A 13,728-nucleotide genomic window follows, 5' to 3' on the forward strand; every position below is an offset into this window, starting at 1 on the left:
ACTTTGTTATAACAGATAAAAAGTGCCAAAGCATCTACTTCTAAATAACAGTTCCATAACTCATAAAGGGTAAGGAAATCCTGATAATAAGTTATTTTTATATGAGAGCCATTCTCAAGTCTTTCATAACGCTGACAGAATTTTTAAAATCGGATAACTATTGAAAAAGATATGGCAGTTTAAAATTTTAGAAAATGGCTGATCATGGAGGCAGCCATTTAGTGTGTTTATGACGTCATTTGCACACTGCTGAATTCTTTATTTAACAAACAACCTTTTAAACAGAATCATATGTTTCTTGAGTATAAGATGTAAAACATGGTAATTTCTTTCATTATAGCTTGAAAAGGTAGTAAAATTGTTTTACAGAAATAAGTAAATACAGTTCAGATATGTATCTAGACATTTTAAAAAATCCGCCATTTTGTTTTTTGTTGCTGTGGAAACAAAATGGCCACCATTTTGATCAAATATTTAAATGCTCATAACTTTCTCATTTTTAAGCCGATTTTGAAAATTCTTTCACTTCTTTAAATGATTCAAGAAATTCTAGCAGATGGAATTAACATAAGAACAAAATTGTTAGGGTAAATATTAGGCCAATTGGGAAAAAGTTCTGGCAGATACTTGCAGTGACATTAAAGTTAACTCTTGAAAACGACTAAGCAAGGAAGTGTTTACATATATATCAAATGAAAAAGTATAAAACACATTTTTTATAATTTAATCAGATACATACGTTGTACTACCAAATTTCACAAAACACAAAAAATTCTGGTAATAAAATGCCAAGTCTGTCTGACAAAAATTCTAGAAAGTTCGAATTGCTTCATCTATACAACAGTTAATTCTAATATAACAAGAATGAAAGGCAAACAATTTATGGTTCATGACCATCGTAAAATTTTGATATAAAGTCATCAGGTTTTGGATTGTGTGTTGGTTTGAAGTATGCCATCACGTGATTTGCCTGTTTCCATACATTTTTCGTCTCCTCAAGATCCTGCTGACCCTAAAACAAAGACAGAAAATGGTCAAGGTAAGCATTTAAGGGGATTTCAATCAAACTAAAGCTATTAAGGTCACACTGCAACACCTCAGCTTTAATGATACCTAAAGACCTCTAATATTGAGTGTCCCTTTGAGCATTGCTTCAGCAATTCAGTAAATCTGCTACACATCCACGGACAGAAAAAATCTGGGAAAAGTTTATACTGCTATGCTACAAAGTGTAGTGATGATCTATTTAACAGTACATGAGAAGAAGTCAAAACAAATCCAGTAATGTTTGATGACTCTAGGTCAAGTACATTTTGAGATACATGGGACACAAACTTTTATGCAGTTTACTTTTTTACAAAGTCAAGGGCCATAACTCTGATCTTGCAGAGTAAGATAAAACAAGAGGGCCATGATGGCCCTATATCGCTCACCTGTTATCATTGCACTTGAGGACAAGAAGGTCCTCAGAAAAAATATCTAAATCCAAAGGACAGGAACAACAAAGGGAAGAAATTTAACCAAAAAGAAGAAAAAAATTCTTACAAGGTACAGATATGTCAAACAAGAGCACTGCCTTGCGGGTGCTGACGCTCATCTGAGTTTTTTTGTATAATAGAAATATTGTTCTACCCATGATTTTCTAAGTCTAAAAAGGGCCATCATTCTTGCAAAAGGCAGGATAGAGTTATGTTTCTTGATGTACAGTGTCCACTTATGATGGTGAAAAACTGTTGCAAGTTTTAAAGCAATAGCTTTGATAGTTTATGGGAAAAGTTGCCTTAAACATAATACTCAACCAAGAAAATGATTCCAAGAAAATGATTTTCTAAGTCCAAAAGGGGCAATTATTATTGCAAAAACCAGGATGAAGTTATGTTGCTTGCTGTACAGGGTCAGCTTATGATGGTGAATAAGTGTTGCAAGTTTCAAAGCAATAGCTTTGATAGTTTAAGAGAAAAAGTTGACCTAAACATAAAACTTAACCAAGAAATCTGATATTTTCTAAGTCCAAAAGGGGCCATAAATCTTGCAAAAAGCAGGATGGAGTTGTGTTTCTTGCTGTACAGGGTCAGCTTATGATGGTGAACAAGTGTTGCAAGTTTTAAAGCAATAGCTTTGATAGTTTAGGATAAAAGCTGACCTAAACATAAAACGTAACCAAGAAAACTGATTTTCTAAGTCCAAATGGGGCAATAATTCTTGCAAAAAGCAAGATGGAGTTAATTTCTTGATGTACAGGGTCTGCTTATGATGGTGAACAAGTATTCCAAGTTTCAAAGCAATAGCTTTGATAGTTTAGGAGAAAAGTTGACCTAAACATAAAACTTAACCAAGAAATCTGATATTTTCTAAGTACAAAAGGGACCATAAATCTTGCAAAAAGCAAGATGGAGTTATGTTTCTTGCTATACAGGGTCAGCTTATGATGGTGAACAAGTATTCCAAGTTTCAAAGCAATAGCTTTGATAGTTTAGGAGAAAAGCTGACCTAAACATAAAACTTAACCAGGCAACGCCGACAACCGCTCAAGTGATGACAATAACTCATCATTTTTTTTTTTCAAAAAATCAGATGAGCTAAAAACACCTAAAAATTGGAGGTACCATCCATGTTGTACCACAGAAAAGTGGTCTCGGTTTTTCCCTATGGCCAATAATAAAAAAGTTACTAAAAATAAGCTATTTATGGTAACATAAAAGGGAAGTAATTTAAAAAAAAAATATTGTAAGTGAACAAAAGAAGGATCTGCCAAATAAATATGTTGGCATAAATGAAATTTCAGATCAGTATCTTCATTAGTTACGGAGATATACCCATTTTAATTTGAAATAAAGGGAGGTAATTTGACATAAAATCAGTCCATAGTTATCTACCCTGATTGTCTCAGTCCAACTAATAACAATAATGAAATTTCAAATAAGTCCTATAAGTACTTACTGATATAAATCCATTTTGATTACAATCAGGGGAGGTAATCAGATATAAAATAACTCTGGAACCTACGACTGGATCTGATTTGTCATGGAATCCAAGATTTATTGTTGTTAAAGATATTTTGGAAGTTTGTATCAAATAAAACCATAAATGACATCTCTACATGGCTGCAAAAGCCAAAATAGCCGATTTTGGACCTTTAAGGGGCCATAACTCTTGAACCCAAGACAGAATCTGGCCAGTTCAAGAAAGGAAGCAAGACCTTGTGGTGATACAAGTTGTGTGCAAGTTTGGTTAAAATCAAATCATAAATGAACCTGCTATTGTACAGACAAGGTCAAAATAGCTAATTCTGGCCCATTCAGGGGCCATAACTCTGGACCCCATTATGGGATCTGGCCGGTTCAAGAAAGGAACCGAGATCTTATGGTGATACAAGTTTTGTGCAAGTTTGATTAAATTCAAATCATAAATGAAGCTGCTATTGTGCAGACAAGGTCAAAATAGCTAATTCTGGCCCTTTCAGAGGCCATAACTCTGGAACCCATAATGGAATCTCCCCAGTTTAAAAAAGGAATCGGGATCCTATGGTGATACAAGTTGTGTGCAAGTTTGGTTAAAATAAAATCATAAATGAAGCTGCTGTTGTGCAGACAAGGTCAAAATAGCTAATTCTGGCCCTTTCAGGGGCCATAACTCTAATACCCATAATGGGATCTGGCTAGTTCAAGAAAGGAACCAAGATCTTATGGTGACACACGTTTTGTGCAAGTTTGGTTAAAATCAAATTATAAATGAAGCTGCTATTGTGCAGACAAGGTCAAAATAGCTATTTTTGGCCCTTTCAGGGGCCATAACTCTGGAACCCATAATGGGATCTGGCCAGTTCAAGAAAAGAACCGACATCTTATGGTGATACAAGTTGTGTGCAAGTTTGGTTAAAATAAAATCAATAATGAAACCACTATCGTGCAGACAAGAAATTGTTGACAGACGGACGTACGCGTGCACGCACGGACGAAGGGTGATCACAAAAGCTCACCTTGTCACTATGTGACAGGTGAGCTAAAAATTAACTCTGGAGCAAAAATTTACATGCCTACTTGGTTTCATGACTCTAGGTGAAACATTTTTTACGATATATGCAACATAAACTTTTAAGCACTTCAGTGTATTTTACATTAAGTCAAGGACCACAACTTTGGTCTGGCTGAGTGAAATCCCAAACAGACCAACAGGTGAGCAACTTCACGTGTTATATAACAATCATCCAATGTTTTATGACTCTGAGTGAAATGCGTTTTGAGATACATGGATGCCCTTAATGCAGAAAGAAATTCAAAACAAAACTAAGGTGCACAAAAATCACTTGATGAATAATAATCCAACATGGTTTCATGACCATAAGTCAACTACTCTTTTAAAATAAATGCAACACAATCTTTGTAGCACATAAAGTTTATTTTCCACTAAGTCAAGGTCCATAACACTGGTCTGAATGACATCCAAAACAGAACACAACTTCACATGCTATATAACAATCTGCTAAAGTTATATGATATATGTTGTTAAATACTTAACACAAACTTTCATGCCCTTTCATGCAATTGTTTGACTAAGTCAAGGGCAAAACTCTGGTCTGGTTGAGTGAAATCTCAAACAAAACTCAAGGTGATAAACTGCACATGCTAAACCTAGATCAAATACTTTTTAAGATACATGCAACACAAACCTTTTTAGCTCGACTATTCAAAGAATAGGTAGAGCTATTGGACTCACCCATGTGTCGGCGTCGGCGTCCCAATTTGGTTAAGTTTTTGTATATAATTTGGTATCTCAGTAACCACTAATGGGAATGGATTGAAACTTCACACACTTATACACTGTGATAAACTGACTTACAATGCACAGGCTCCATAACCCTATTTTGCCTTTTTACAAAATTATGCCCCTTATTCAACTTTGAAATTTTTGGTTAAAGTTTTATATGTAAACTGGTATCTCAGTACCCGCTAATGGGAATGGATTGAAACTTCACACACTTGTTTACTGTGATGATCTGACATGCAGTGAACAGATTCCATAACCCTACTTTGCATTTTTACACAATTATGCCCCTTTTTCAACTTAGCAGTTTTTGGTTAAGATTTTTGTATGTAAGCTGGTATCTCAGTTCCCACTAATGGGAATGGATTGAAACTTCACACAATTGTCTGGACATTGTCATGAGCTGATATGCATTTTACAGGTTCCATAACCCTGTTTTGCAATTTTACAAAATTATGCCCCTTTTTCGACTTTAATATTCATTCAATTGACAAGGCTGTTGAACAGTCGAGCGTTGATGTCCTCCGACAGCTCTTGTTATTAATAATTTTGACTAAATCATGAGCCATAACTCTGGTCTGGCTGTCTGAAATTCCAATTAAAATGCAAGGTGTACAACTTCACATCCTGAATGACAATCCAGCAAGGTTTGATGACCCCCAGTTGACCTGTCAAATACTTTTTGAGATATGCAAGACACAAATTTGGAAGAAGGGACCTCCCACAAAAAAGAGCTGTCTGTAAGACAGCATGCTCGACTTTTCTCAGTGTCTGACTCTGAATTAGGGCTTTGCCAGTAAAATCTTTATAAAACTTTAACCAAAAACTTCTATGTTAAAAAGGGGCATAACTCTGTCAAAATTCAAATCAGAGTTATGGGGATTATTTCTCCTGGTGTAGACTTCGGTAGAAAATAACTATTTTAAGTTTCAAGTCAAAAACTTTGATAGTAACAGAGATATTTGACTTTATCAAAAACTTTAACCAACGGCAACGCCGACCCCTTAGCTCTACTTTTTCTTTAAAAAGTCAAGCTAAAAATGGGGGGAGGACAAAAAGTGCCCATGTTTTCAACAAACTGGAATAATTTGAATAAGTTTTGTATAGAGTCACTGAAGGTACATTTCCTTGAAATTATTTAAATTACATCTCATAAAGATATACAATGGCAAGAGGGCCAAGATCGCCCTTGGTCGCTCACCTGAGAAACACACCATAACAATGTAAACATGTTTGACCTAGTGATTTCATGGAAACAAATATTTTGGCCAATTTTCATTAAGATTGGACTTAAAATATGGTCTCTTGAGTTTAAACAAGTATTTTCTTAGATATGACCTAGTTTTTGACCCCAGATGACCCATATTCGAACTTGATCTAGATTTTATCAAGGCAATCATTCTGACAAAATTTCATCAAGACCTCTTGAAAAAAAAAAGCCTCTATCGAAAACTCAAGGTTTTTCTTTGATTTGACCTAGTGACCTACTTTTTGACCCCAGATGACCCATATTCAAACTCGACCCAGATTTCATCAAGTCAATCATTCTGACCAAATTTCATGAAGACTAATTGAAAAATACAGTCTCTTTCACATACACAAGGTTTTTCTTTGATTTGACCTAGTGACCTTTTTTTTTAACTCAGATGACCCAAATTCAAACTCGACCTAGATTTCATCAAGGCAATCATTCTAACGTAATTTCATGAAGATCAATTGAAAAATACAGCTTGTATCACATACACATGGTTTTTCTGTGATTTGACCTGGTGACCTAGTTTTTGACCCCAGATTACCCATATTCAAACCTGACCTAGATTCCATCAAGGCAATCATTCTGACCAAATTTCATGAAAATCAATTGAAAAATACAGTCTCTATCGTGGGCCAATAAAAGTAGCAAAATCGATATCGATGGGTATGAGTCCTATAATTTTTATAGAAAATTTCAGCACCGGAGTTCAAAAAGATGTAGTGGAGGTGTTGCTGTCTATTTTAAAAATATACTTAGAAATGGTATTGAAATTGTGCGTAATCACTTGGATACTGTTATATGGCTGAAGCTGTGTAAGGATTTTTTCCATTTTGAAAAAGATGTGTTTCTTTGTGGGGTCTATCTCTGGTGTGAAGATTCGCCTGCATATAATGTTTGTAATGTAGACTTATTCGATGTGATACAAAATGACATATTTGATTTTGAAAATGACGGTGCTGTGTACTTAGTTGGGGACTGGAACAGTCGTGTCGGAACTAGAAATGATTTCATTGTGTGTGATGTTTATAATGAACATTTGGATCATGATTTGTATTTTCCGGATATACCCATTGCACGGGCCTCCGCCGATAAAAATTGTAACAGTTTCGGTTGTAGACTACTTGATCTATGTAAATCTACTGGATTGCGCCTAGTTAACGGTCGTCTTGGTCATGATCATGATAACGGTGCATTCACATTTTATTCAAGAAAAGGGTGCTCTGTAATAGACTATTTATTGACAAAGGAATGTTTCTTTTCAAGCCTCGGTGATTTCAAGGTGCACGAACTAACGGAGTGGAGTGACCATTGTCCTATTTCTTTTAACTTATATAGTAATAAGTTTACAAATGGATATTCGGGCACAGAAAATGAAACATTTACTAAATATAAATGGTCAGGGGATTTAAAAAATGATTTTCGTTCAGGGCTTATAGGAAAATTGAGTGATTTTAATTCTTTGCTAAATGGTGTAAACTTAAATGACAGGACATCGACTGATAGCTTAATACTAGATTTTACGACTATAATACAGGGCGTAGCTAATCCATTGTTTTGTAAATCTGTTGAAAAGAATAATACATGTTCCTTTTCAGATAACCGGTTAACAAATAGAAATAAGGAATGGTTTGATTACGAGTGCATTCAAGCAAGGCAACGTTATACTGATGCACTACATGTTTTTAATAGATGTAAAACTGGAGTAAACAGAGAAGAGTTATTTTTGTTAAAAGGTCGATATAAGAGTATTATTAAGAAAAAACGAAGAAGTTTTGAATTGAAAAAAATGTCGCGCATAGAGAAACTTAGATTTACAAACCCTAGAGAATTCTGGAAATATTTCAAAGATCAGAATAAAACCACCAATAATATATCAGTTGAGACATTTTTCAAGTATTTTTCTGAGTTAGAAAAAGATATTGCTACCACAATAAACCAGGAAGCTGAGAATTTTGAAGCTAATAATGATTTTAATTCGTTTGAAAATGCGGATGAAATTTTAGACCGACCTATTATTGTTGATGAAATTTTGAATGCCGTAAAATCTTTAAAAACAAATAAATCTCCGGGAAACGATTTTTTGTTAAATGAGTATTTTATAGAATCTGTAGATATTTTAGCTTCACACCTTTGTGATATATTTAATTATATTCTTGATAGTGGATTTTTTCCTGAACAGTGGACTCAAGGTGTTATTATACCATTACATAACAAGGGTGCAGAATGTCACAATATACGCCCGTCACAGCAAATTTGTTTACACTAGCACCTGTATTTGCAAATGGAATTTTAATTTTCTAGTTGTTTACAATGTTGTTTTTTTTTAGAAATTATTGTAATTCTTTTATTTTTCTAAGTCCACAAAAAAAATCCTTACCAGGTAGAGATACCTTAAAATACACCCAAAATTTGAAAGTAACATCAATGTTGTACCACAGAAAAGTGGTCTTGGTTTTTCCCTACGGTCAATTATAAAAAAGTTACAATGTAAGTTATTTATAGTAACAACTAAGGGAAGTTAATCTTTAAAGAAAAAAAAAAAAAAAAAAAAATCGAAAAAAAAAAAAATTACAAGTCCACACAAAAATCCTTACCAGGTAGAGATAGCTCAAAATACACCTCAGAATTGGATGTAACATGCATGTTGTACTACAGAAAAGTGGTCTCGATTTTTCCCTACGACTTGTAATGAAAAAGTTACAATATAAGCTATTTATAGTAACAGCAAAGGGAAGTAATTCAAAAGAAGGGACCAGTGCATAACACTCCGTCTCATGATGGTGTACAATTGTGCCAAGTTACATCAAAATCCCTCCATGCATGAAGAAGAAATGCTCCAGACAAAGTCATTCTTGTATCTGACCTTTGACCTTTAAGTGTGACCTTGACCTTAGACCGAGGGACCTGGTTCTTGCGCATGACACTCCGTCTCATGCTTGTGAACATTTGTGCCAAGTTGTATCAAAATCCCTCAATGCATGAAGAAGAAATGCTCCGGACAAAGTTTTCATTCTTGTATCCTTTGACCTCTAAGTGTGACCTTGACCTTACCCCTAGGGACCTGGTTCTTGCGCATGACACTCCGTCTCATGATGGTGAACAATTTTGCCAAGCTACATCAAAGTCCTTTCATGCATGAAGAAGATATGCTCCGGACAAAGTTTTCATTCTTGTATCCTTTGACCTCTAAGTGTGACCTTGACCTTAGACCTAGGAACCTGGTTCTTGCGCATGACACTCCCTCTCATTATGGTGAACAACTGTGCCAAGCTACATCAAAATCCTTCCATGCATGAAGAAGATATGCTCCGGACAAAGTCATTCTTGAATTTTTCATTCTTGTATCCTTTGACCTCTAAGTGTGACCTTGACCTTAGACCTAGGGACCTGGTTTTTGCGCATGACACTCCGTCTCATGATGATGAACAATTGTGCCAACTTTCATCAAAATCCCTCCATACATGAAGAAGATATGCTCCGGACAAAGTCATTCTTGAATTTGACCTTTGACCTCTAAGTGTGACCTTGACCTTAGACCTAGGGACCTGGTTCTTGCGCATGACACTCCGTCTCATGATGGTGAACAACTGTGCCAAGTTTCATCAAAATCCCTCCATGCATGTAGAAGATATGCTCCGGACAAGGTCTCTGGACGCCGCCCGCCCGCCCGCCCGCCCGCCCGCCCGCCCATCCGCCCGCCAGGGGCGTTCCCATAATACGTCCCGTTTTTCAAACGGGCGTATAAAAAGGGTAATAAAGATACTGTTAATAATTATAGGGGAATTACATTAGTGAGTTGTATGTCAAAATTATTTACAACTGTTTTAAATAAAAGAATTATGGATTATTGTGAGGAAAATAATTTACTGTCAGACGCGCAATTTGGTTTCAGAAAAGGAAAATCAACCATTGACGCATTGTTCACTTTGTTAACTGTAGTTCAGAAATATATAAATGAAAACAAGCGTTTACACTGTGTTTTTGTTGACCTGAAAAAGGCTTTTGATTCTATTTATAGAAACGCCCTATGGCTGAAATTATATAGATGTGGTATAAGAGGTAAATTATTGCGGATTATTAGGGATATGTATGGAAAAGTGAAATCATGTGTAAAGTCATGTAATAGTTATTCTGATTTTTTTGAATGTGCTATAGGGTTGCGTCAAGGGGAGGTAATTTCACCTGTTTTATTTTCCCTTTTTATTGATGACTTAGAGCTGTTTTTGGAACAGGATGTAAACTGTGGTCTTAAAATCAACGATATTGTTTTAATACTGTTACTTTTTGCAGATGATATGGTTATCCTTGGAAATTCAGTTAAAGAAATTAACGAAAGTTTAAAATTGTTGAATGTATATTGTAAAAAATGGAGTTTAGAAGTTAATGTAGAAAAGACTAAAGTAATGGTGTTTCGAAAACGAGGTGGAATATTACATAATGAGGAATTTTTGTATAATGGTAGTAAACTTGAAGTTGTAAATGATTTCAATTACCTTGGTACGGTTTTTAACTATACAGGAAACTTTGCATTAAATCAAGAACATTTAGTTGGCAAGGCCTTGAAAGCATTAAATACTTTATTATATCATTGTTTTAAGTATAAACTTAAACCAAAACTACTTTGTCAGCTGTTTGATTCCTTTGTAGGGTCTATCTTAAATTATGCATCAGAAATTTGGGGTTGTAGTAAATCTAAAGAAATAGAAAGAATTCATCTTAAATTTTGCAAGAAAATACTTAACGTCAGAATGAATACCTCTAATGCAGCTGTTTATGGCGAACTTGCTCGTTACCCTTTGTACATTTCGAGATATGTTAATATTATGAAATATTGGTTTAAAATATTGAATACTGACAATATTATTCTAAATGAAGTGTATAAAATAGCATATATTGATTGTATTAATGGAAAACGTAACTGGGTGACAGATGTAAAAAAAACTTTTATTTGATTATGGATTCAATTATGTCTGGGAATATCCTCAAAGTGTTTCTTGTGACATGTTTATAATGTTATTTAAACAACGTCTGGTTGACAGTTTCATTCAAAGATGGCATGCTGATAAGCAAAATAGTTCTGTGTTAAATCTTTACAATAATATAAAACCAGTATTTAAATGTGAAACGTATCTAGATATTTTACCATGCAACTTAAGACATTTCCTTAGTAGAATCCGAGTGTCTTCACACTCACTACGAATACATACTGGCAGATATGGTATAAACAGAATAGAAAGAAATGAGCGTTATTGTACTTATTGCAACACACGTGATATTGAAGATGAATTTCATTTTATAATTAAGTGTCCATGTCATTCTGATATAAGAAAAAAATACATTAAAAGTTATTATTATACAAGACCGAGTATGCAAAAATTTATTGATATGTTAATGTCTGATAATAGATCAATATTACTTAACTTGGCGAAATATATTAAACTAGCTCTTACTCATAGAATATCATTGTTACACAATTAATTACATTTCATCCTCTGTATTGCTTTCTTTTCATCTTTTGTTATTTAGATGCAGCAACGGTTATTATTTGATACTGTATTACTTTCATAGTCATAGTGACATAGGAATTGGCTGTAAATTTAAATTTGTATGTATTTATGATGATGTACATTGTACAAGTCGAAATAAAAAGATTCTTCTTCTTCTTCTATCGCATACACAAGATTTTTCTATAATTTGACAGTGACCTAGTTTTTGACCTCAGATGACCCATATTCAAACTTGATCTAGTTTTCATCAAGGCAATCATTCTGACCAAATTTCATGAAGATCAACTTAAAAATACAGCCTCTATCGCATACACAAGGTTTTTCTTTGATTTGACCTGGGACCTAGTTTTTGACCCCAGGTGAACCATTTTCGAACCTGGTCTAGATGTTATCAAGGTAATTATTCTGACAAAATTTCATGAAGATCAGTTGAAAAATACAGCCTCTATCACATACACAAGGTTTTTCTTTGATTTGACCTAGTGACCTAGTTTTTGATCCCAGATGACCCATTTTCGAAACTGACCTAGATTTTATCAAGGCAATCATTCTGACCAAATTTCATGAATATCAGTTGAAAAATACAGCCTCTATCGCAGACACAAGTTTTTTCTTTGATTTGACCTAGTGACCTAGTTTTTGACCCCAGATGAACCACTTTCGAAACTGGCCTAGACTTCATCAAGGCAATCATTCTGACAAAATTTCATGAAGATCAGTTGAAAAATACAGCCTCTATCGCATACACAAACTAAATGTTGACAGACAACAGACGACAGACAGGCAGACAGACGATGGAAGCCGGACATCGAGCGATCACAAAAACTCTCCTGAGCATTGCTCAGGTGCGCTAATAAAGTAGAAAATGTGCACTCTTAAGTATTAATATGGTTATGATTTGACCAGTGACCTAGTTTTACCTCAGGTAATCCAGTTTTGAACTTTACCTTGATTTCATAGAGACAAACACAGTGACAACATATTATAAGGATCAACTGAAAAATGTGGCCTCTAGAATTTCAACAAGGTTTTCTATGATTTGATGTAGTTACACAGATTTTGACCTCATGCAACCCAATTTTAATCTTGATCTAGATCTGATAGAGAAATTCATTCTGACAAAATCTTATGAAGATCCAACTTGTCCTTGACTTGATTAGGGTAACATTCTGACCAAGTTTCATGAAGATTGGGGCAATAATATGACAACAGATGGAAAACAGGCATAGCGCGATCACAACAGCTCACCTTGAGCACTTTGTACTTAGGTGCTTAGGTGAGCTAAAAATTATAAAATGCTCAGTAGAGCCTCACATTTGATTAATTCTATCTGAAAAGACACATAAGATCTTCTTTGTATATGACAAATAATAATAAAATTTATCACTTCAACTTTGAATTATTTTTTATTTATTTTGTTGGGTTTAACGTTAAGACTTTCCAGCTTTGATGGTGGAGGAAGACCCCAGGTGCCCCACCATGCATTATTTCATCACGAGCCGGCACCTGGGTAGAACCACCAACCTTCCGTGAGCCGGCTGGATGGCTTCCTCACATGAAGAATCTAATGCCCCAAGTGAGGCTCGAACCCACATTGATGAGGGGCAAGTGATTTGAAGACAGCGATCTTAACCACTCGGTCACGGAGGCCCCCACTTCAACTTTGAAAGAAAAATATTAAAATAACAAAACTTGAGCCATTTTACCTTGATACACAGCATGTCAATCACTCTGATGTCTGTTACATGGCGATTCTTGTTGAATTCTTCCCTAAGCTTTAGTTTACATTGTTCAGGAGAAAGATTTAGGTCATAGTCATTAACTGGAAGAAAAAAAATCAAATATCTGAAAATGCTACTTTTCCAGGAAATATATTTATAATGAGCAGTGCTCAGTGTTTTCAGATGATACTAAATGAGAACAATTGTGAGATTGTCGAGGATACAATCAAGAAAATTATTCTGTAGTAAATATTTCATTCCTGCAACTTGCAAGCAAATATTTTTATGTGCAATTATTATTCATTAATCAAATCATTTGTGATGCTGGAAGATACCTGTGACTGAGCAGCTCATATTGTAATACATCTCATACCAAATTCACAGTGTGCATTTACACACTGAAATGGAACTATTCTGAAGTGGATTAAAAACTTAAAAACCATGTCTACTTGACTGATCTAAAATTTAATGTATGACCCAC

At 34.7% G+C, this 13,728-nt stretch overlaps 1 protein-coding gene across 1 annotated transcript in view; it reads right to left on the bottom strand.

The window, feature by feature from the left end:
* Positions 1–710: 710 nt before the first annotated feature.
* LOC128551531 (NADH dehydrogenase [ubiquinone] 1 alpha subcomplex subunit 6-like) overlaps positions 711–13,728 on the bottom strand; it is a gene marked incomplete at its 5' end in the record, with an annotated part of 38,089 nt that continues 25,071 nt past the window's right edge. The window contains 2 exons of the mRNA XM_053532423.1: positions 711–1,012; positions 13,233–13,348. Of these exons, the coding sequence (XP_053388398.1) occupies positions 881–1,012; positions 13,233–13,348 (248 nt within the window). The remainder of the gene's footprint in view (positions 1,013–13,232; positions 13,349–13,728) is intronic.

Source organism: Mercenaria mercenaria, unplaced genomic scaffold (genome assembly GCF_021730395.1).
Source record: "Mercenaria mercenaria strain notata unplaced genomic scaffold, MADL_Memer_1 contig_1231, whole genome shotgun sequence".
Taxonomy (NCBI): domain Eukaryota; kingdom Metazoa; phylum Mollusca; class Bivalvia; order Venerida; family Veneridae; genus Mercenaria; species Mercenaria mercenaria.